At 34.6% G+C, this 26,705-nt stretch overlaps 1 protein-coding gene across 2 annotated transcripts in view; it reads right to left on the bottom strand.

Moving 5' to 3' along the window:
- Positions 1 to 3,824: 3,824 nt before the first annotated feature.
- Positions 3,825 to 26,705, bottom strand: part of LOC124636557 (connectin-like) — a 48,095-nt gene continuing 25,214 nt past the window's right edge. For both annotated transcript variants that reach the window (XM_047172691.1, XM_047172690.1), the window contains exons 2-3: positions 5,757 to 6,828; positions 3,825 to 4,389 (exon numbers count right to left, since the gene is read on the bottom strand). In XM_047172691.1, coding sequence (XP_047028647.1) covers positions 3,932 to 4,389; positions 5,757 to 6,795 — 1,497 coding nt within the window. In that variant the 5' untranslated portion in view covers positions 6,796 to 6,828 and the 3' untranslated portion in view covers positions 3,825 to 3,931. The remainder of the gene's footprint in view (positions 4,390 to 5,756; positions 6,829 to 26,705) is intronic.

The raw sequence follows: 26,705 nt of genomic DNA, 5'->3' as shown, positions 1-26,705 counted from the left end.
ACAGTTCTATGTTGGAGATTTTCTCGGGCCAGTATATACCGAGAATACGACGAAGGCAGCGATTGACGAAGACCTGGAGCTTACGCGAGATGTCTTTCGTGGCCTTCCACGTTTCGCATCCGTACAGCAATACGGTCTTGACGTTGGACCGGAATATCTTGAGCTTAACTCTCCTGGTCAGTTTCCGTGATTGCCACACAGGACGGAGCTGTGCGAAGGTTGCTCTCCCTTTGGCGATCCTCGAGGTGATGTCCTCCTCGGTCCCTCCTGTTTCCGACACAACACTACTGAGGTAAGGAAACTTGTGGACCCTCTCCACTCCCTCAGTGCCGATGAGCAACGGTAATGAGCACGTCACTCCGCACCTCATTTCCTGGGTCTTCCGGGTGTTAATTTTTAGTCCCGTCTCCATGGCCTCTCGTTGTAGGTCGTCCAGTTTGGCTTGCATGTCGGTTCGCGTGTGGCTCAATAGACACAGGTCGTCGACCAGTATTGGCGGTGGCTTAGAATGTCGGATAATTCTTTTATCTATCACACCGACTGCAAAAAAATGGCAAGCGACGATGGCCAGTACTATCTTAATTAAGGCCGGTAGCCCACATAAACTAGTGTTCATTTATTTACTGATACTAAGGTATTAAGTTTATAGTTAGTAGAATTAGTCACTCGATAAATACCAGGCTATCACGAATAGCCTGTAATTAATTAATGTCTCTAGGCACCAATATAATGTCGGTTTTGTCTTTTCGCCTACCAATAATGGCGTCCACGGCCGATTCCGGTCACGACGGCTATTCTCATTTAAGGAGATCAGCCAGATGCGCAGGACATATTTTAGTGCACAAGCATTTGCGCAGACCAACATTTACGTGCTCTCCGATGCACGGGTGAGTCATTCACCAACTTCCAGACTACGGGCTCGGAATCGAACCCGAAACCTCGAGCACAGCAGCCGCGCTTGCGACCACTAGAACAACGAGGCAGTAAAGCCGCCTACCAATAGAACCTTAAGAGCCCCATCTTTTATCGGGACATAGTTTGATCGGACTCATAAGTGTGTATGGGGATGAATGGTAGTACACACATTACAATGATCAGATAGGCGGTCGGTATCAGACCTAATAAAGAAGTTTCATTGGTTTCTCGATATTTATAGGCAGGAACCTATTTTTTTTTAATAAAAGACAGAAATTGAAAAAGTATCAATTTATTGTTTCCACACTCTGAATATAATAGATAGAGAATAATTGTTAATTTTGATGTGTTTATTTACATGGTGTAGAAGAAAACTTCTTAGACCAAAATTAAAATAATAAGAAATAGTGTTAAGAAAATCTTTGGTATTTAAATCACTATTACCAGAAATTAAATAAGTTACTGAAGATACATTTTCTTGTAATCCCATACCCACGAAATGATTTTTCTACTTATTTAATTTCTGTTTGGTCTTAAAATTAATTTATTTCTATAATAATAATAAATTCTTGAAACCCAAGTCCTTAACCTAATAAAGCAATTTAAAATTATAAAAAGTGACACTAAGAGTGCTTTCACACTAGCAAACTTTCCGCTCTTTATTTTTACGGCAAGTTTTCTAAGCGTCAGATTTTTTTGTAGCTCCGCAAGTAAAAATCAGCACGTCGATTCTATAAAATTCGAACTACAACTCGCATTTCACTTCGCTATTCACTCTCACTTCGCATTCGATTCAGAACGACCTTGATTTTGCATTCTGTAAACATCACCTAATCACTTGCGAAGTGAAGTGAGCTCGACATCGACCAATGCTGTGCTAGTGACTTCCCCACTCGACAAAATGTCAACCGAGATTAATCAGTTTTTAATTTTAGCAGTTTTTGACACAGAATTTTAGCTAAATATGATGTTTTAATTATAATTTCTTATTGTAAGGAATTTGAGGCAGCTTTTAAGTATAAAATAAACATAAATCTCTAAATTCGTGCTGTGAATATAATCTATGCTTACCCTACGAAAAAAAATACTGACAGCGCAGCGCCAATACCATTATTAATCTGTGGACAATATTTTCTTCTCTTCTGTCTTCGTATTGTGTTTAAGCTTGTTTGTTTTTGCCAGTTTTCGCCGTAATTGTGATAAAATCATGAAGTAAGTTTATATTTCTTGTTATAAAGTTAAAAATAATATGAATTAAAGAAGTGTTTATTTTATTAATCCAACAATAATTTCAGAACTTAGAACACTTAGAACTTTATTTAAACACTATTTTAACTATAATTTCTTCTATTTTCACTCGTAAAATAGATGTTTATAATTTGACACTTTGAATCGGGTTCGAGTGCGAAGTGAGCGTCGAAATCACGGAGGAATTACCTTATAGAATGCCACTTTAAAGTCATCTCATACTTTATCTGTCAAAATCTCGAGTTCAATTTAGTTGAACTCGCAAACACGCTCGCAAGAGTAGCGCTAGTGTAGATTCGAATTATCAACCGAGTTTTAGAATGCCAATCACGAAACTCACGGCGGATTCAGATTCGAAGTTTAGAGTGAAGTCTTATAGAATCGCACTGCAGCTAGTGTGAAACCGCTGTAAGTCCACATATTGTAAAACATGATAATACTTATAGTTCGGCCATTCAGAGAATGCGTTCCTGACACGTCGCGATTGAACTGACGACGTAATAACATTCATTGATTATTGATATAATAATGTTGTTTTAATGCTCCTCAATTGTTAAAACGGTAAACAACCAGCAAAAATATTTTTATCGTAACTGCAACGCCATTGCAAAGTTACGTCGTCAGTTCAATCGCGACGTGTCAGGAACGCATTCTCTGAATGGCCGAACTATAGCTATTGATAAAGTATTGCTTTATAAATTACGTCAAATTCGGCTTCTAATTTCAAACATACATTTGAGAACACATGGCTTCGTACAACGATTAAAAAAAATACTTTCTCAAGATTAATAAATAATGATATTGTTACCATAGCAACGGCAAACTAAGTATGATATACGTACTTACAGCCATAACCAACACTTTACTGATTACAATTAACTCATAAAGGGAACATAATTATTGTTATAAGGAAATATCACGCTACAGTTGTAACGAGAAGTTACACAAGCATTATTTTGAAAATAATCACAACCTCAAGCTTGCTATAAAAAATTGTACAAATATTACATTTCACGAAAACGGGTGAGCCACACGTGTGTGTGTAAATGTACATGCACATTGTCTTTGTATGCGTAGGCTCGGGAGCGCTCAGTAGTGGCCGAGTCGCCGATACGAAGATACAGTGCATATATAAATTTACACACACAAGTGTAGATCACCCGCTTTCGTGTATTGAAACATTTTAACATCGTCTTCGTTTCAATAATGCTGTTTAAATCAAAAGTTATATTCGTTGCGATATTTATTTAACAAATAACATTTTTTTTATGTAAAGTTCTCAATATCAATCTTATTAAATAAACTGAAGCCTATTAAATATCTTAATATGTCAAAGTACATCGCGAAACTTACATAAATGATATTTACAAAGAATGAATGGTGACTTACAATGAGTGTAGATATTTACAGCGTTAGCTCTTTGGGTCCAAATTCACCTAAATCTATCAATTTCTATAAATAACCTAATATCTAAGACTTAATGAAAGCGGTGATAAAGATGATTATTAAAATTAAGTAAAAAAGGGCTTATTATATTCACTCAATAGGTAGGTATGCAAATTGAACTATGCTTATCGTCGACTTATATGAAGTTTAATTAAATGGATGACTGTTTTAAGCGAAGATGAACTTTGGAATGAGAACTCAAAAATCCAACAATATTTATAACTGGGAGAAAATCTATTGTAATCAATACAAATTAATCAAAAATACATCAACAGTAAATGCTCAATGAAATCACAGAATTATTTACACTTCAATTCATACGCTACAATATTGCTAACACAACTGCTGCTAACAAATTCGCCGATGTAGCAACAAGCTTGAAACTTGATGAAGTCTTGTAATATTTGACCTCGTCTTGCGTCGGGGGCGAATATGACGCCTCATAGATTAAACGGTTCGGACAAGGAAGCATCTCCGCTGGTATTTCTAGAAGTTTCCTCTTGTATTCTATCTTCGTATCATCATTATCAGTTTCTTGGTCTTGCATCGCGTCATCGTAATGTTTCTCTTCAAATTCTTCTTCTTCATAGTCAAGTTCTTTTTTATATGAACCTTGGATAGCTTTTGGTGGTTTTTCGATTTTGATACTGTTGCCTATGTTGGTCTTTGTGTCCATTATGCAGTTGAGACGGGATAGTGAAGCTTTGACTCGTTTGCTCTTGGTTTCGTTGCGGAGTTTGTGTAGCCAGGATAGTCGGCAGTCGCAGGTCAGTCTGTTACCTGTAGAAAGAACACGAGATTATCTTTCAATTTAATTGATGAATATCTACCATCAAAAATCAACGAGATCTAGCTTGTTATACTTAAAAGTTATACATATTTTGTTAATGTTAACTTCATTTAACCGCAAAACCAAAACAAAACAAAACACTCCACAGAATCAATGAAAACAAGCACAACTGGACAAATCCGAACCTATGCAGCACTTTTACAGTGCAAACCACAATCTAGACACATGTACGTGAACACTCGCATCAGATGCACAATAAACAAGCCACGAAACCAAATTAACAGTGGACAAAGAGTATTAAATCATAGCTGGATGTGCTCCGCTAGTAGTGGAAAATATAACATCTAGCCTGCAGCAAAATATAGACGCTATTAAATTGTCACAGAGCACTTAAACAGTATTTCAAGTCCTGATTCATTGTAGTTGGAGGTAGTAACGTCCTCGGATGGTTTAAGTGTGCGGATTGCGGACTCCGTTTTTTGGGCGGTTAGTTAGTGGTGACTGGACTTTGCATGAAGATTGATGCGAGTTGAAACAGTGGTATATAAGACTGTTCTAGTATTTATATGTTTTGTTCTTGTAGAGGTTTCGTTTTTGCTACTGAATTAAAGTTAAGCCATATTACCAACCCAGAATAGCTATCTAGAAGGCCATGAAACTTTCTAGACATTGAACAAACAAAACACATTATAAAAATAAAGCTCGCGAAAAAAGCGTCTAGTCTCTTTATTCCCTAGCCGGCAACATAAATAACTTCACCTAAAAAGAATAAAACACATCATGATAACCAAAGAACCGTGACATAATAGCCAGGGCGGCTAATCGTGCGGCTAATTGAACCATTCCGGTTAATTTTCAACACGGGATATATTACCCAACGGGTTACTGAAGGAGCATACATCACTGCAGACCGGTAATTAACCACGCACACAGATGTTATTAATGATAGTTTTTTTTTCGCTGCTTTATGGGCTCTCAAAGTGGTCGTTTCGCATTTAAAATTAAATCCTTTTTTCCAAATTGCCACTACATTTTATTACACGCTCATAATTGACACGGATTTTTTTGTTCCATGAAAAATTTTATTCCATATCTAGTTACGTATTATTGTTAATTGTTTCCGGGCTCAGCTAACTAGCTTTTATACGAGGATGTAAGAGCGGCTCGACTTGGCACGACATCCTCATTTGTTCGACGTTTCCTACATTTTTAAAAGCGTGGGCCGAAACAAAGAACAAAATTCGAATTCATCTTAACAAATGTCAGCAGTTACGAAGTAACATCGACATTTGTTAAGGATTACGTAACTGAACGAGCGAAGATAAATGGCGCGCAAACTTGTCAAAATTCAACTCACCGTCAAGAGAGATTAACGCATAATTGGACTTCATGTTTTCCAAAACATTTTGTACTGCTTCTTGTTTCAACGTTTCTAAGTTATTGTTCCTTAAATCCAAAACATTCAACTTTTGAATATCATCGAGCACGCCGTCGTCTAATGTCGCCAACTTATTATCGGCCAGCGAAAGTTTTCGCAGCTGAGTCAATCCACCGAAACCCCTCTCGGATATAAATTCTATTTCGTTGCCATCCAGGTAAAGTTCTTGAAGGCTCCAAAGTTCGGCAAACGCAAGGTCCCCTATCATCGTTAATTTATTGTTTCTCATATCCAACGTGATCAGATTAGACAGCCCTTGGAAGTTCTCCCTAATGACAACTGTCAACTGATTGTTGTCGAGGTCCAATTTTATGAGATTGTTGAGATGTTTGAAACATCCGTCGTGGAGGACGCTAATTATGTTCTTCGATAGATACAGTCTCTGCAAATTGGGCAGGACGTAGAACACGTCCCGTTTCAGTTCGGAGATCTGATTTTCTACTAAGCTGACGTTTGACAGCATTATTAGATGAGCGAACGACATTTTCTCCAGTTTCGCTATTTTGTTCTTGGCCAGTGTTATTTCTCGGAGCGTGGTCGAGTTGGTGAAGGCGAACGATGGTATACTATAGATGTTGGCGTACTGTATGTTGAGGTATTGTAATCGTTCCAGTCTAACGATCACTTTTGCGGGTATATACGTCAGTCCGCCGTCAGCTCTGACGTTGAATGTTAACTTTTCTATTTTTGGTTGTGAATAAAAATTCGACCAGAACGGATCGTCTTCAGCTATGCCGCCGTTGAATACCCAACAATCGGCCTTTGTAGCGGTTTTTATCTTTATGCTTTCGCAGTAACAATGAACTTTGGACCCTCGATCCTGTATATCACAAATATTAACGTAGTGTGAGTAAACCTTGTCGTTTTTCCATCGCCTTTTGTCGTTCTGTCGACTCTCAGTTACGTTTATTTCGACTGTCGCGAAGGCAATCATTAGGATCAGATATTTAAGGTCCATCTTTGTTCCCTTTCACATCAGAGCGATTTTTATCTGTAACAAAGGAGAAGACATTTAGTGAGTTTCTTTTGTTTTCTTTATCTTTTAGTTGAACATTAGCGATGTCGATGATTCAATTGTTTAAGAGTCGGATAAGGTGCTATTACAACGATTCTAATTGACTCGACTATTACAGACTTTGAGAATATAAGTTGAAATGATTGTTACTAAAATTATTAGTTATTTGTGGGTATTCGTGCAACAGTAAGAAAATTAAACAATTTCATAAATGCTTATAGATTATGTAATTTCGTGACTATTTCTGTAGTCATTGTGTAAAAATGGAAGCATACACAACAAACAAAAACATTATTAGTGTCATAAACTTAAGCTTTGCAGGACAAAACTACAGAAAAAAATATAGAAAAAATATTTTTTACGGTAATAAACGGGTTTGATAAAAAAGCTGCAATGACAGACCAATGACAAGTCATCGACCTTTTTTACTGACGGAACAAAGTTGAAGACCCACGTTTCGTTAAATAAATTGAAGATGATATTACGACATTTAATTTCTTTTAATAATCCTTTGGAGCCGCCTGCATCCTGCGCGGAACTAATCGAGCTTAATTACACAATTATTAAGACACTTTGTTTTTATTAACAGCTGTCAGTTTTTTGATTGTCGTTTGTTTTATTTTTTTTATTAGAGTGATTTGTTTTCATTTAATATTTTAAATGTGGAATAAGGCCAGATTTTCGCAGTAAGCTTTTCTGAGGTTCGATACCAGAGTCGGATTTTCGAACAGATTTGAATTTTTCTGCACCTACGAAATGGCTATTTATAGGCTGTATCATTTTATCAAAACCCTTTCATGGTATCAGGCGTAATGTTACAAATTTTGTCAAAGGGAGCCTCACTATTATCTCCAATCATCTGGCCATACGTTTATAAGCCAACTATGGTATAGAGAGCTCTTTACATAAGGGGTAACATATCCTGTGATCAGTCAAAGCCCTTACCTCCTTTGAGCTCTTGAGCCAGTTTCCCCAGTTTCCCCCTAAGTATATCGCCCCGGTTTCCCCTTTAGGCCTGAATCTGTACCGGTCATATGGGGTAATGTTTCCTTTGATGTAGTAAGCATTATGGCGTTTGAAACTATGCTGAGTCTCAAGTATTGTTTGGAAAGTTCTGGATTAGTTTGCGTTCAGGCACTTCTTACAAAAAAATACGTTCTACGTATATTCGAATACGTATATTTTTTGCAGTATTTAAGTGGATAAATATTATGTTGTTCATATACAAATACTAGACTACAGAAATGATGGGGTATACAATAAGGGAATAAAATCAGTGATAAATATTAACAGATCGCAATGTGCTACTAAAGCTTATTGTTTCAAACAAAATTACAGTGGATTTATTGTAATGATAATGCTTTCTCTATTGTCATTATTAGTGACTAGACATTGAAAGTAACCTTGACATTTGATTTTGTTTTGGTATGTTGTCGGTCAAGTGACCGATGACCTTCAGATTATAAAACAAAGGTAAGATAACTTAATGATAGTTGTGATTTTTTAAACAGGTTAATTTACCTACACTGATATTTACAGCACGTTCACACGAGCGAATTTTACGGGCGTCACATTCCGTGCAACAAAAATCTTGGAAAGCGGTTTCTAGTGACCTATTTCATGTACTTGTCAATTGTCGTATACGGACTACACTACCCGTACAATCTGCTAGTGTGAAAGCGCGGTTAGGTACACGAAACAAAAGAGCATCAAATTAGTTCACGCGGGAATCATAACCACACACATAAACATACAATGGAGTGTTGCTACACACACATACAAAGCGCAGCAAGTAATTGTTGTACCACTACAGCAACTTTCAGTAAACTACTCCAAACTTCCTCCATACAATATTATTGAAAAAGAGCGTGACTTTCACACATTATGAACTAAACAATAGAAAACTGGGTCTAATCGATATCCTGCCGTGTTGCCTTGAGAATATTATAAGGGAAATTAATTACTGGCCATACGTATTGTGTCACAGTGTTCTTGAATACTAATTAATAAGTATTCCAATATTTTGATGAGTAACGATTAGGAAAATTAGTGGTGTAACTATTATGGTGTATTTAATTATAGCAGTGGAATAAAAAATTGGTCCAAACGCATAATTCAGTCGACTTTTTTATGAATATTGAACTAATTACTAACCTGTTTTGGTTTTGTGGGTAAAGAAATTTACCCATGTATTAATAGACTATAGCTGGATTTGCTCAACCTCACCACTTGCCTTAATATAGGTACAAGTTTTTTCATATTTTTATACTAATTTAATATTTTTTAGAAAACACAACCAACTGCCTTTAAAAAGTTTGAAAAGGTGGCTGCCCTCTGAGTTCTGTTCCCAACGTAACATCTGTTAGCAAAATTGAGTCACAAGAAATGCAAATTAGGAACACTTATACTAGTTTTACCTCAAAATGTTACTCGTTCATACAAAGCTCTTTCCTTGGTTTCCAACGTAAGTATAACTTCTTTACTTCGCTAACTGTGACTTTGCACACTGCAAACTTTTTAGTCGGCCGATAGACTGCTTAGGCTTATAAATCAGTATGGAGATATGAATGGTAGTATGCACATTACAAAGATCAGGTATTTAGCCAGTATCAGACCGATCCAATACTATGATTGGCATCAAGATTTTGTAAAAAAAAACTTACCAACTATCGGATCAACTGTCGGCCGACTGTTTAGTCTGTCGTCTGTGGGTACACTTACCGTGACTTAAATAAACAAAATTAACGTTGCAGAGACACATATTACCTGCTATTCAAAAGTATTTAAAACTTTATAACATGTCAAGAAGTTGAAAGGATTGTTAATTAATTGCGTTTCACAGAGCATTAAAACAGTTTATGAGCTTGAGAGATTTTATTTAGAAACTTAAAGATCTTATTACTGTTAATCAAATTTTACGACAATCCTCATCAACAGCCTATTTTCGTTTGTTTCTTAGATCTTCAAAATTGTTTTGCTGATTTGTACTTTTGACACGTAAAGCAGGCGACCCAAATACTATCCAGTAGTAATCGTTATAATTTTATTTTTTATCATATCGATGAAATTGTATCCACCTCAGAAGCTTTTAGACAGAATTGCGAAGGCTCTGTTACCGGGTTATGATAGGTGATTAAACAATCACTCCATAAGAAAAAGAAGGTCAACAAAATAGCAAACAACCTACAATGGTTATGAAGACAAAGCAGTCACAAGTACAACTGGTCACCTAAATATTAAAGCTAAACCTATGAACCAAAACCAAGATTAAACTCCCAACTGCAGTAAAGTCGAAAGCAGAGCACAGCTAAACGTCAATTAAGTGTAACGCCAGCAAAGTTTACGTTGTAAATGTTGACCATTAAATTTCATTTAGTAACTAACGACTCGTATTATAAAGCATGCAGGCTAGTTTATGAGTGTCGGCAGAACCAACCGATGTATTTATGCTTATAATTAACATGTGGTGCAGTGGTGAAGATGGTTTGCTGGATGCGGCTGTTCTGGGCAGTTGTGATATCGTTATGGAAGAGAGAAAAGGGAAAATAAGCTTGGGAGAACAATCCTGGAAGCCGACCCCAAACATAGTTGGGTTAAGGCTCGGAAAATGATGGTTAAACTTGAGAGGAAAGCTTTATTAGAGAGAGAAAGAGCAGGTAAGAAAGTTTTTTTAAAGAAAGCAGTAGTAGGCTAGTAGAAAAATAATTTATCTTTATTTTTTAAAATATACTCTTGTTATGTGTGCTTACATGCATTGAATTTCAAAAAAAAGGAAAATAGACGGTCGATTACTGACTTATTACTTTTCTTAATTTTTTTTTTTGAATGTTCAACGTGATACCAAATTGCATTTGTTTTCCTTATATAGCAACTAGACATTCGAAACTACCATGAACCATTCTAAAGTACCGTAATTAGTCGCATGTCTCTTCCAGATCATTAACCTCTTGTTACAAAGATAATTAAGCTGGTGCATTGTGCATACGACCACCTACGGTGTAAACAGCCTTTTGACTAACAGACTGTGTAGTTGGGGACCTAGGCCCGTGGGATCATCGTCTAATAAATTTATGGCCCTACTTACGAAAAATGTTCAAGCAAAAAACAACCTTGAGGCGAGGTAATACAGTTGTTTTTGTAATGAGTGTTGACGTAATGTTCTATGAGTTGCAAGTATGGAGATAGTTGGATTAGTGTAGCATGATCACGTTTATTATTTAGAGAAGGATTTTTCGTAATTCTGGAAAATTACCAGTACACGCTTTGCTGGGTATTAGGAGTTCATTGCTCGTTGGTTAGGATAACGACTCTGTTAAGTATTAAATTTGGGTAATTTTATGACTTGCGAACAGTCCTTCAAGTAATATATGCGATGTATTAAAATTATATTAAGCTGTAAAGGGGTGGAATGACATCTTATATATCCTTAAGTTATGAAGATAGTCCTTAAAGTTTAGTTTACAGTAAATGGGCGAATGTGTCAAAATATAGAATGATAGATATGTGTAGAAATAAATAAATAAAATAAATAAATAAATATTGAAATTGTCCTAGTTAAGCAGATACCATTGTTGGCCGACTATAAGTTACGGTTGTTAATTATAGAAAAACCTTGAGAAATGTCATTAAATGGTTGAGTATGAACCTCATTTTAGTTTCGACTATAGCCAGAACAAATTATTAAGAAAACCGCAAATGAAAACCACGAAAAATTTAACTACAATATATCATAAAAACCGTGCAACCCAGTCGCTTTTGACGAATACAGCCATTCCATACCTCAACTGACGAAACGATCCCGACCCCGAAGCCGGAAAGCGCCGAAAAGTGCCGAAAAATTCCTCGTTTTTAAAACTTCGTTTCAATTTAACACTGCAGTGCTAACCGGTCTGCGGCTTAAAACTGAACGGGTTTCTTTTTGACCAGTAATGTGGTGTACACATGCGATTTTATTTTTGGGCATTTTTTGAAATGCGAACGCGTCAAAAGTAAATTGGTTATGGCTTTTATGTGGGAGTGTTTGAAGTGTGTGTTTAAGAAAAGAGGTAGGAGAGAAACAGGGAAGGGAAAAAGATTTCTTGTAGTTTGATTTTTTATATATTTAACAAGAATGATGTAATAATTCTACAAATTCAAGGGACACGCTCAGACTATTATTAATATTTAAAACTAATTGGTAGAGGGCACCGTCAAGCTGATCAATTCTTAAAAAGGTGACGCTTACAGCTATCAAATATTTAGAATTAATAGAACTTTGCAGGGATTATCAAATAGCCAATAAACATCTTCAGAAAATGAATCATAATTGTGGAACATTTTGCACTTAGTTTGTGAAAGTACGTAACATATATGCAAACATAAACACACAAACGCACAGTTCAAAACACACAACACCAGAGCATTCCTTTCCTCAACAATATCCTTTCCCACATTCCCGAAGAATAATATTCCATAGTTTACTGCTTAAAAAAACTCGTACACCGCAAATTTTCTAAACTAGCCAACAGAATAATTTTTACGCGCATTGAACAACGTCCCAGTTGGAACTATGCTTGCTAGAAAATACTGTTTTTAGTAACTCGCTCGTTGTAGGAACTTCGTTGAACATTGTACGTTGCAAGCCGACAAAAAAGTTTGCCAGCATGAATTGTGGGTTTTATATAGTTTTATTTTTATTATGCTGGTTCGTGAAATCACATGTGACGTCTTTAGTTTGGGCTGTGTTTGGTGAAGTTTAATTATGAAGTTTGGGGAGATTTTAGTGGACAAATTGACGGAATTTTTGAGGCTGTAGGTATGTAAATGAAGCGTAAAATTGCGTACAGAAGCATAAAATATCACAAATCTTCTATAAACGACGAAAAATAATTATGGTTAACAACTAAAATAGAAAAAAAATATGCCTTTCCTTTAACAAATTTATTACCAAAACAAACTAACGCCCAAAGACACTTAACTTATTTCCCTAATCACGACTAATTAATCCCAAAATATATTCTCATCTTGCACCAATTTATTATGTAAAGGGAACTATATTTTTTGTCACCAAAATTTATATTTGTCATCAAGTTGTATCACCTAATAAATAGATCTATCGCCACGAAATATTTTCGTTCTCAGATAAACAAAGAGTGTTCCCAGGTATGAATTAGCAAATTATTGTTAATATAATGTGTAAAATATGAGATGGATTACCAATAAAATTGTAGTGCATTACATGAATATAAACTTCGTTCTTATAATAATAGTTTTATTACTTAAATAATAGCTTGGTGCTCAAAATGGTAGATCTGTCACCAAATAAATCGATTAATCGATCCCTGACTGCGACTCCTTTTTATTTGTTATTTTGTCACCAATACAGTAGTTACATTTTATTTCGTTCAGTTATTAAAATAATGTATTCGTTACCAATTTAATACATCAGTTTATAATTTTAATAAAAATATGTTCAAAGGGAAGAGGAAGGGAAGGGAGACAAATTGGCGCGCTTTCGGGCCTCAACGAATGGGTTGTAGGTTGGTTGTAGGTACGATCATACGATGCGGGGCGCGGGCAGTGAGATTTTTAACAATAAATATTGATTATTTTGACTTTGATTAATTGTTTTATTTACTATTCAGCTAGAAATTTAATTTAAATATATTTATACTACCTGTGGAAACTAAAGCCCTTGGGGGGAGGCACATGGCCAGTTAAGTAGTAGACTCTTTTGGTTGAAATGATGATGACGACCACCCTACATTTTTAGACCTTCATGAAATTTTCTAGTGATATAATATATGATTTATTGGTGATCTCTTTAAATTAGTTTGCTTAAATACTATTAGGACAAACCTATTATAATACATACAAAATCATTTATTTGGTACTTGACCCCATATCTCCATGATTTTCGGTAATTTATTGTGGAAATGATTTTATATTGTTTGGTGACTAGATTTGGTGACAAATCTACTATTTTGAGGGCAAACCCTATTATTTAAGAAACACAAAATGAATTAAATTGGTGACAGCTTAAATCATACCCTTATGTAAATAAATAGCAGATCTCATTGATTGTATCAAAAGGTCGTCCCTAATTAAGGGCCGTTACACACGCAAAACCGGGCCTACGGAACTGACCGCAAATCGCAAAATCCGGACGCCAATTCATGTGAACCTAGCTTTAATTAAATGTTTGATTTTAACATTTTAAGTTCGGATTTCTAGTTGGATTGTAACGTTAATCCTCATGTGAAATGAAGAGTTATTATTTTCGAACCCTTTCGGGATCATTTTGTTTTAATACAGGAAATTGTTGCGGTATTTACGGGTTAAGTTTTTGGGTAATTTGATTTAATTGTTTGGATTTAAGCGCGGGATTGGTAAACAAAAACTATTGATTATTTTAGAGGCGTGTTCGGATACTATAATACAGCCAGTCCGGATAGTACAATAATTACATGAGATTAGTAGACTATTTTAACCTTATTGTTCCGTTGTAAAGAGTTAACATTGAACTATTGAAAAACCAGATACCTACAGAATATTAATGTACCATGCAGAGTTCATTCAATTAACTTATACACATACAAAAACACAGCTCCATTTAAATGCACCCCCATTTTTTCCCAAACAAAAGCAATTGACACGGCACAACACCCAAGCTATCGAACTAACAATTTCCTGAACAAATCCGGCTCGTTCCGAAATCATAGGTAACCCTCAACGTTCAAGTGTCAGCGTTCAGTCCTGATTAAGCCAACCGCACCGGCCCGGATTGTCGAGTTAATTGCACGGTAAAAACCGGCACGGTAGAACTACAATGGCTTCATTAGTGGACGCCGAACCGGATTTCAATTTGTACGGCGCTAAAATCGAGACTCATAATTGACAAATATGGCCGTTATCACGGAACTATTAAATTGGTGATTGGATTCGTTTTTGGTTGTCCTTTTTTGAGTGTAGATAGAGAAAGGGTTCCATTAAAGTGGTTTAAACTAGTTGTGTTAATTGACTATGTGTTTAATTTCAGGACTGGTACAATTTTCGCCTTACTGTTAAGCGTAGCTGAACTAACATTTTAGCGCTCTCAATCACGAGTTACGTCCACATTGCTAATTTGAAACCTTCACGAGCATACTGCTAACTTTTAGTCTACTGTTTTAATCACAAATCAGTATGGTTTTTGTACAATTATAGAATTGTAGTGCACTCATTAGACTAAAAAGTTTGATTGGTTTCACGATTACCTGCGAAACAAACTGTCAAACATCTATCCGAACAACTATCGGTTGACAGTTTAGTTTTCCGTGTACGGGACGTGCTACGCCGCGTAGCATCGTAGTAATACGTAGCAGCAATTCGTAGCATATAACTGCACTCACTGCTCTTTAGTCAGCACTTGGTACTTAAAATAAGGAAATTTCATTAATTAGCGAGTATTTCAAATACTTGATGAACCAGTAGCGCAAAGTGGAACGTAAGCCTTTTGTTCTCCGGATTACAGTTCCAAATGTTGCATTTGAGAACAAACAGTTGTTTGGTTTCAGCCTGCCTGCTGAAATGTGTGGAAATTTCCATACAATTTATTGAACGACCGTTGAAATTAATATAACGGTACCGAGCCTGATATTTATAATTTAGCGAAAATTTCAATATTTCAATGCAGAAGTGTAGATAATGATGCTACAATATTTAATGAAGTATAGAGATACTATTTATAGCCTAATTATTTAATAATATATGACCTAACTTCCAATTTACGTCAGACTGTCATTAGCGTCCCTTTCGCTTGAATAATATAATAGACGAATAAACCTAAAACTCTAGTAAGTTTTAGGTAAATATAAATGGTCATAAACCATCTAATTCATAACATCAATCATTTAAAATGACTCGGCATTACATATTTAACCAAAATCTCCACTAGCTGCAAATATCAAGGCAAAATGTATTAAATATTTTTATTGCAAACTTTACCTTAAACAACGAAACGAATTCCGACGAAAAATAAACTAAAAAGGCAAAAAAAAACAATAGGATTGCTAATTCATTTCGAATAGACTAACTTACGAAGCATTTCAAGCTGTTAAATACTTTTTCAATTTCTTTTTTGTACCTCGATTGGTGTTGAAACAATAGTTCTTTTATACAATTAGTTTAGCACAGTAAGCAAACCTGGACGGAATTTAGGTCGGCGCCATATTGGAGTGATTAACTATCTTTATTTTTAGTTTATCTTTGAAGACTTTGGTGACTGATGACATCATTTAAACGTTTGGAATATTTTAGAAAAATAATTAAATATTATTATATTACGCTAGCTTAGGGAAGAACTTAATTGATAATATGCCTTTATTTTGCACAAACGTGGCAATGCTGCCTTTTGGGTACATTACCCAGTGACAGCGACGACGAGCAATTTGTTGATGCATATTATTAGTTTTAAGTTGTATATACCTATATATAAGTTTATTTTAAGTTACGTTCAAGTGTTATGTACATATTGTGTAAGTAAGTAGATACTAAATACAAAACCCTTAAAAAAAATAAGAATATTGTATTCTTTTAGATTTATTCGTTCATTTCTATAATTAACTGTCGATATTTTAGTTATTCTATTTCAACGTATCGAGAGATCGTAAAAATGAAAAATGAATTTGTTCATGTTGCTGAAATTGAAAAGGTTTTATGTTTAACCATTAATTTTTATTTCTATTGCTTGTTTTAGATTGAAAACTTTGTTTTTTTAGGTATTGATAAATTCGTTTTTTAAATAAATTCAGAATACGATATTGTTGATAAACATCAGATTAAATGAGATATTCTAAATGTCAGCTCAGATCTTAAATATCAATGCTCAGATGTCATTGATAATACTGATCATACATTTGATTATGTATAGCAATATGATCAAAATGATTAATAGGTATTAATTACAGTAACGTGAGAACTAAATGTAAATTATAATGGGGTAATGAGTCATTACATTTAAAATACAATACAATGTACGATATTAATTCTATGTGTACCTACCAATACATTCATAATTTCATATATTAAAAAAATATATATAGAAACTCGTAGCAATATATATAGCTCCTATGAGTTTTCAGTAGTTTTACCCAAAGTATCCTTTCAATTCACACAAAAAGGTTCAATTAAACCTGCCCTATAATAAAGAACATAATCATTCTCATTAACTTAATAAAAGGGTAATTATCTCATTTAAAACGATATTCTCGTAACGAGTCGCAAATCTGTAGCAATCCACAGCTTATTCGATTAAAATCTCCATAGCATAGGTAGCGAGCGATTTAACAAATTTTACGAGGAGAAACTTCATACTAAATTAGGTACAGAGTTTTAGCTCGTTCAGTCTAGGGATATGAAATTAAACACTAACTTTTATACGAGTACGTACCTTATTTATCAGAATTTTGGGAACTTTCGCGCTGATTACGAATTCGGTTTGTACTTTATGAGTTTTGCGTTTGCTTGATTTGTACGTGAAAGTTAAATAGTTTTTTTTATATACTTAGTTGAAGAAAAAAATGAGTTTCTAGTCAGTTATTTTCTATGAAACCAACCTTTTAGCATATTTTCCCCTTCTATTATTATTTCTGTATAGGTATGTCTTATTTTAAGTGTGTTAATGCGTCTTTTATTGCGCTATAAAATTTATTTTATTTCTTCTTTCTTTCTTTTGGAACCCTAACTAGTGTGAAAAAGAGCCTGCAATGGCCTATTTGAAACAGCAACATTTGACTTTGACACAAATAGGTATTATAAAATTATTAGTAAAGTACCTACAGTTTGAATTAAATTAAGCCTAGTTTGATCATAGCGTGAAATCCAAATAGGTAAGTGTATAACATTTTAGCAAGATTTAGAGCTGAGAAACCAGTTCCCTCGGGTCTCGACTTTCACAGTGAGAAACAGCTAGTTATTATTACACATAAATATAATATTAGCCCTTCTTTGTGAAAACCGGAGACACAAGCTAATCCTTTAAGACATGACATGACCACTTATGAATAAATTGAAATGTTCTTTTTGTGAATAATATAAACTAAGTTCTCGTAGGCTTGCATAAAATGTAATTAAGTTATGTGGGCACGATTATTATGAGATAAGTAGTTTGTATGCGTAGGCTTTTGTAAAATTAGATAATTTTGGTCATTAACTGCTTAATTATAAAACAATAGAAAATCTATATCTGCGCTCAACGGCATACAAAGTGTTCATTTTGTGATTTAAGTCTTTAACTTTTTATGGCCGGAATGCATCGCAAGCATTGAAGGAAAAAGCGGGTATGATTTAGTGTGCATACATAAAGTAATTCAAAAAAGTTTCATCATATTACGAAATGAGCCTATAACCATTCAAATACAACACATGAAAGGTACTCTTGGCGCCCTAACCTCATAAAGGTGCCTTAATTTTATTCTCATTTTAATCCCAAACCCTACTCGTTTTAATACCAATTAATTACCCGAAACGCTTCCATTCGAATATAATTAATTAAAAAGTAATGAATAGTCGGCGCGATTATTACTTATTACCCAATTTTAATAACCTGGGTGAACCCTCAACTATCAGTTTTAATTAACCCGATAACTGATGTTAATTAAAATATATGTGCGTTTTTATAACGAGCCGCGGTCAGAACGGGTTAAGTATTTGCAGTGTCAGCTCGTAATGTGAATGTTGAGCTAATTTTAAAAGTTAATGTTGAAGAAATATAATATAGTCTTATTAAAAACAAAAAAACAGGTGTTCGTCATGTTTAAGAAAATAATGTATCGAGAATTTCTCTAAAATACATAAGAAATGCACTGTTTAACTTTTTTGTAGTAAGAGCAATAAATAATGTATCGAGAATTTCTCTAAAATACATAAGAAATGCTCTATTTAACTTTTTTGTAGTAAGAGCAACAAATAATGTATCGATAATTTCTCTAAAATACATAAGAAATGCTCTGTTTAACTTTTTTGTAGTAAGAGCAATAAATAATGTATCGATAATTTCTCTAAAATACATAAGAAATGCTCTGTTTAACTTTTTTGTAGTAAGAGCAATAAATAATGTATCGATAATTTCTCTAAAATACATAAGAAATGCTCTGTTTAACTTTTTTGTAGTAAGAGCAATAAATAATGTATCGATAATTTCTCTAAAATACATAAGAAATGCTCTGTTTAACTTTTTTGTAGTAAGAGCAATAAATAATGTATCGATAATTTCTCTAAAATACATAAGAAATGCTCTGTTTAACTTTTTTGTAGTAAGAGCAATAAATAATGTATCGATAATTTCTCTAAAATACATAAGAAATGCTCTGTTTAACTTTTTTGTAGTAAGAGCAATAATTTTGTACTGTTTCAGTTTCTTCTGAATCCAGTAACCTACTATAAGTTACTTTATATCCAGGTGAGCGATGTAGTTTCCAAGGGACTGGGGTGAAACCTCTGTCAAAATTTAGTTATTCATGTGATTTATGGGTGGGTATCCAGGATACACTAATCAATTAGATATTATGACCTGGAATCGAACCCACTCACACATACCTGGAAGGTCCTTTAGCAATATTACGCACTCGTTAAAGAACATAACATCAATGGAAACAAAACCATATTCCATGCGCAATAAAACTCAAAATACGTTCCAGTAATCCAATGACAATTGCATCAGACAGTTAATTATTTAAAAAGCCTTTTATCCCCTTTGTATATGAAACGACTTGATTTACGTATGTGGGGTCGACGCGTTTAATATACGTTCCATAATGTTTATTTTATGAAAGGACCATTTATTAATAAAAAGTTTATATTTGCTATACATTCGACGGATGGATTTTCTGTTAACAGTCGTAGTAAAATACCGTGGAAGCTTTATTGCTTAATCTGTGATACTTGGAAAATTATTTAGTAGGACCTTTTTAAGTGGGATTGTAGAAATCGCTTACGCTCAAACGGATATACAGAGTTGTTGATTCCGAAAATATAGCATTCAGTTTTTAGATAGATCTTTTTGAACAATACATATTTAGTAACTGTAAAATGACAAGACTATTAATGATGAACCTCTATAACTATATGTAACTTGAATTCTTTCGCTACAAGACATTTGACATTGTGTAGAAAAACATTAGGGAAGTAAATCATTTCTGACTGATTAATATCTGAAACTACGTAATACGGCTTAAATTATTACATTAGCCAACAGCCACCTTATTCTTAACATGCTATGATTTAAATTTGAATGGCACGGACGATACCGCGCGCATAAGCTAGTAAGTTCTATCGTATTAGAGCGATATTGTATTTTTTAAATTAAAAACTCAGTTCGTACTTATCTTGAGCTTGGTTACAAAATACGCGCCAAGCAATTTTAGGAGCATACGATTTCAATTTATACTGTACTGTATCAAGGTAAAGACTAAGCAAAAGATCTACGATATCCTTGAGCATAATTTACATTTTAATACCTAACCGAAGCTAATGAGAACTTGACAGTAGCTTAAAGCCAAACGTGAAGTCGCAGCGTGAAGTAGTTGTCTCAATTAATTCGTTTGAAAATTCCTTATCGGTAATGGAGTCTACGAAAAACCTCACGCTGATCAATAAGATATTATCCCGAAACTTATCATCTAGATTTGAATACCATGGTCAAAAGCTTCTCGTCATGTTCGGAATAAAAATAAAGATATATTTTCTTTAACTCTCGCTCACAGTAACACCATACCCTTATTACTCAGAATATTGAAAATTCCATTTAAAAACTATTTGATATTTGATCGGCAAGCGAAACAAAATAGCGAGTTTATTTCGGATATTCTCATTCGTTTGAATTATATTCTAAGCTCTTCGATATCGGCTTTCATGTTTAATTTAGTTTTAATCTAATGATGAAACTGATAACTTTGATTGATTTTATTTTGTTTTGTGTGCAATAAAATTATACAACATGTTTTATTTAATATTAATTAAAATATGCACTTAAATAAAATATCGTATGTGAACTCCTGGTATTGATTTAGCACAGCGCTAACACTGACCATGTAAAATGATTAATCTTAATATTTACACACTAAGGTAAACGCGGGTGAAGTCGTCATGCCCCAATAGTCGTCAATTAATCTTAAAACTTTTATTATTATTTTCTACTGAACTTAAAATGGGCCGGTTTATATATCAACATATTGTTGATAATATTTTGCACAATTGAAATAACAATACGGGGTTTTAACAGTCACGGCTTCTAAGATATGTTATTTGAAACGTGTGTGCCCTAACAAAATCGTTTTTTCGTGAAGTTCAGCTGTCAAAAGTGAAACTCAGCACGTGGTTTTGTGTTTTGATTTACATAACTCCAGTAGGGTCTGTGGTATGTTTCTTTGTTTAATTAGATAGTTAAGTTTATTTGCTATCGATTTAATATGCAATTTGGAATACTTTTAACATAGAAGATATATTTTTTCAATGTGACATCTAATGGTACTTCAAAACTCCCATTTGACCCAAAACCCGTCAATTTTACAATTATTTTGACGACTACTGGGACATGCTCAAAAGTTGCACCTAAACTCGTCATAATGAGGATATTTTGTGTTTTACAGTACAAAATGCGAATAAATAGCTAATATCGGGACTTTTACAAAATTGTTATCTCTCTAGAACAAACATATTTAAGGTTTAGACTACATTTGTTGATAAAACTGCGTTTCTTTAAAGCTTTTTCTTAGGGGTACATTTTACTCTCCTAGTTCTAGATGCACGTACACAGTCATGTTATTCGATTCAATTAATATGTTTCTTAATGGTTAAATCTCCTGTTTCCTATAAGTATGCATTTTCTACGAGTGTTTTTTCAGATATATATTGGCCGCTGTAGGCCTCCGCCATTCGATTAAGATCTACCGCTTTGGGTACAAGTAGGTCTAGCACTAGCTTTTGTTTCTACTACGCTTGGATTACAATTTGTGGCAAACAAAAATTGACTGTTCTTAAACTATGCTTTTTGTTCGGAATAACTGCATTTCGTCACGCGTATTGTACCGCGTCTTCTTAACGTGCCTTAATAGCGCCTGTATAAAAATTATGTCATTCAACTAGTTTTGACGCAAAAAATATTTAAACCAGTTTTAAAACTAAGATGACATAGCTTCCATCGCTGTCACTTTGCTTGTCGTATTCGATATTGATGGGTAAAGAGTAATCTTAAGTAAGATTTTTTTATTTAAAATTGTCTGTATTTAGTGATTGCATGATCGTAATTTTAACAGCAGATCATGACTGAAAGAAACTACAAGCAAGAGGGCCTTTCAAAAGTCATAGAAGCTGTAAATCAAAGGGCCACAACATCAGATGCAGCAAGAAAATTTAAAACGCCCTTTTGAGACAACTTTAATGAAATGGTGACACAAAACCGACGATTATCCCTGTATATATATACTATAGAAATGAACCCAAGGACAATCTCCGGTTCTGTGCTAAAGTATTGCTAACTATGGAGGAAAATTACTTGGGCTATTGCGTTGGGATGTTAGTGGATTAGGATATAGGAAACTATAGGAACTATGGCACCTGGAAAAAAAGTCGTGGTGGCCTGGTGGGCCAAGAATCAACCTCTCAAGTATGAGGGCGCGGGTTCGATTCCAGGTCAGGCAAGTACCAACGCAACTTTTCTAAGTTTGTATGTACTTTCTAAGTATATCCTGCAATGACACTAATGACTGTGTTTCGGATGGCACGTTAAACTGTAGGTCCCGGCAGTCTAACCAAGGGGTATTGGGTTGCCTGGGTAACTGGGTTGAGGAGGTCAGATAGGCCGTCGCTTCTTGTAAAGTACTGGTACTCAGCTGAATCCGGTTAGACTGGAAGCCGACCCAAACATAGTTGGGAAAAAAGGCTCGGAGGATGATGATGATAAGGAACTATGGCACCTGCCGATGACAATGTATAAAATACATGTTAAAATGGCAGATGGAGACTCGCCACCTCACTTACTGGGCCCCCGGGAATCAGTCGCTAAATCGCAACAAGAGGGTAACAGGTACATGAGCGGCTGAAGGGTGAGGATAACTCGGCGGACTTTAAACGCAGATCACGCGCTCCATGTGGGTCCAGCATCACCGGCCCACTCACCACTTACCACGAGGCACCTACCCTCCGAGCAGGGCTGCTAACCCTGCTCTAGCGACTCCTCTCTGACCGGCCGATGAAGGCAAGCCAAGAGGCGGGAGACCTATCCCCCGTCATGCTTCACTCCGGCAGGCCGGAGATGGGGGACAGTATACTCTCCCTGGAGCACTCGGATATATAGCCCCGCGGGGTCGCTACTCCCCGTCATCCGCCTCAGATGCCCTGTAAGGCTTATTAGATATTTTTATTATTGGGTTTGAACGGTTAGTTGTACCTAATCATATTTTATTTTTTGATTGATACCTTTAAGACAGTAGACAGTTTAAACTGTCTATAGAGATTTTTGCAAATGGTACTTAGCATGCGCTAAGCAGTTCAGAAGTTTTGATAAATGACAACCTTACCTACATATCTCTGAATGTTAGTAATTATTTCGCTTAAAGCTATATAAATGAATGGGGCTTTTATTTTTTGTGAATACTAATTATTTTATTTTACAATTTAAATATTTTAAAAGTAATTATTTTACTCGTGCTACATATGCACATGACTGCATCGTTATTATGATTAAGAAATATAACATACTAGCTTCTGCCAGCGGTTTCACCCGCATCCCGTGGGAACTACTTGCCGTACCGGGATAAAAAGTAGCCTGTAGCCTTCCTCGATAAATGGGCTATCTAACACTGAAATAAATTTTCAAATCGGACCAGTAGTACCTGAGATTAGCGCGTTCAAACAAACAAACAAACAAACTCTTCAGCTTTATAATATTAGTATAGATATTTTATAGACTGGTTTTGTAATTCCAAGCGTTTGATAGATAGGAATATAAATTAAAATGCAACCATGTATCTGTTTTATTGAATACCTGCTCTTCTAACAGATTATGACCTGCTATTCTAAATAGGAATTTGGTTTTTTATCTATCTACCTACCTAATATTTCAAAAGCACTATGCTTAACAAATTCAAGCACAAAAAAAATGTACATAACTTGAACCTTATGTTCAAGAGCAGAGAGTTTACATTAGCATTAAAAGTTGACGAGTACTGGGAATATTTGACGAGTATCCGTACAAATCAGACGACTATTGGTACAAATCGCCCTTTTTTTACTTTTGCCTTAATAAGTATATAAACCCATCAAAATGATTAAAAAAACATTAGTTACATAGAATAATGAATAAATACTCTATCACGTCATGCAAAAATTTTCACTTTCTATTGAATATTTAACACACAGTAGCGCTTCAAAGTCAGTGATTTCCGAAATCCGACGACTATTGGTACGTTTACCTTAGTCAAAACATGAATTGAATAAAAAATGTGCCATTTTAACTAACAGGACTAAAGGACCTTTCTTCTTCTCATTTATCCAGTGATCTATATACAATTAAGTTTTATTATTTTCCGTAGCCATCCATCATCAACCACTTACAACTTTTGAGTTTCTTATTACATATAAACACTACAGTGAAATCAATAGGATTTTATATACATGTCCAATGTCCATTTGGAAAAGTACTCATACATATAAGATAGTTATCAATTAGAACCTAATGTAGTTACAATATATACTACGTACTGTTACTATGGCTAATCGATACAGTAAAAAAACAACAAAAAAACAGGGAAAAATACTTATATAAGTACCGATTAACCGAAGAAAATACAAAACTTAAAATAAAGCTCCTTAATTAAAAACAAAATTTAACGACCTGCCATTATAAATTATAAGTTAACACGCAAGCAGACCCTTCAGATACATAATTATTGTCCTTATTAAATAAAAACTTACGTATAAAAAATCCCTTCCATAATACTTGAGGCACGCCTCCCTATGATTGCTTTTGCTGCACAAAGCAGGTATTTTGAAAATACACCTATCTTTAATTTGTAATAGAAAAGCTGAAGAGTTTCCTTGTTTGCTTTTTTGAACGCGCCAATCTCAGGAAAGATATGATAAAGAAATTCTGGTGAGGAAAGCTATTGGCTACTTTTCCGGGTGCGTGAAGTTGTTCACACGGGACTCAGGTGAAACCAATAGAGTAAGCTAGCAATACGCAAAATTAAGTAGTACAATAGTTATTTTTTAAGAACTGCTATTAGAAATATACATTAAGAACAATAATTCAGAAGGTTAGTACTCGTGGAACATTTAAAACCATAGCGTGCTTACAGTAAAAGACAAGAGAATCCACGGGAATTACCAGTTAACCATATGCTGTCACGCGTCAAATGTAACGGTAGCTAAGGTCAAACGCCAGACAGGTGGCATGTCACAGTAAAGTTAAACGAACAGAAAGTCAACTCATTCAACATGATTATTAAAGCCCAATTTCACCAATAACAGAGTCGTCAGATTTCTTACTACAGCTGTTTGCTCTGAAATTTTTACTTTCATTTCAGTAGTTTCATAGATGCGTTTACGTTGCCAAACTGACAAGACTTTTACATATAAGGTAGAGAGAGAGGAGATAAATAAATGATTTAGCTACTGATCTGGCTTATTGTAAATACTCCTTACGGTCAGATCTTATTTTGTATATTTCAAAATACGTATTTTCGAAGACATTATCGGTACCTAATACCATCAAACTCAAAATATGTACACACATAATACTGTAAGTAGGTATAGTTTGTTCTGTAAACATTTACGACGTGTTATGTAACGCGTCGAAACCGAATTGTGTAAAGTTTGCTTATGTGCAACATCGTATACATAGTAGGAAACCCACTAAGTCTTAATTATACAGTAAACATGGTTGTTTATTGATACACTAGTTTCCGCCAACGGCTATACCCACATCCGGCGGGAACTACTTCGCCCACCCAGAAAAAAAATACCTATAGCCTTCCAGGAAATAATAAGGCTACCTAATACTGAGATCATTTTTCAAATCGCTCTAATAGTTCTTTAGATTTTCACGTTCAAAAAACAAACTCTTCAGCTTTATAATTCTTCTTCTTCTTCGTAGATTTTGCCAATACCTCAGTTACCATCTTTTAATTATGGTAAGTAATGTAAAAAATAAGACGTTGAAAAGTTAACCTTCTGTCTTCTCACTGTACAGTTAATACCCCAGACAGGTGCGTCGTAATAATATATGAGCTGTGTCGAGGTCAGGCCTGCACTACATCAAATCTTTTGTGAAAAATTGCGTGCTGCCCAAACGGGGTCCACTACATAAATAATAATTAACTACTATCTCCATTGCTTTTCGAGGTTTTAGTTTAACTTTTCTAAGTACACGTAACTTTTTAATTAGGTGTACTTTTAACAACTTGTTTTAAAATGTAATAAAAACTTACATTTTATGTAAGTATCTAAAAGTATTCAGACGAATTGCGAATTTGTTCGTTATTTGAGGTCTGAAATAATGAGGTTAAAGAAAACGATTAGTTTGAGTCGTGAGAAAGTTACAAGTTGTCCCTCAGATGAAAAAGCGTCGTGAATATTATGTTCTCTAACATTAAAATATAGTAATTAAAATCATAGAAGTATGGAAGAAGAAGACTTGTACTGAACCCAAATCAAATAAAAATAGGTCTAAGGACAGAAGGTTGATGAACCTTAAAAATATGTAGATCTCACGTTGCAATTCTGTATAATATAATATTGTTTTACATAAAATGAAAGAAAAATATTATGTGGAGAAAGATCGCAAAAAATAACACAAATCTTGTTCAAAGTCTTTGGTTTGCTAAAGAAAGAAATAG

The sequence above is a fragment of the Helicoverpa zea genome, chromosome 14 (genome assembly GCF_022581195.2).
Source record: "Helicoverpa zea isolate HzStark_Cry1AcR chromosome 14, ilHelZeax1.1, whole genome shotgun sequence".
NCBI classification, from domain to species: Eukaryota; Metazoa; Arthropoda; class Insecta; order Lepidoptera; family Noctuidae; genus Helicoverpa; species Helicoverpa zea.
The sequence above is the reverse complement of the archived record's forward strand: the minus strand, read 5'-3'. Positions and strand labels throughout refer to the sequence as shown.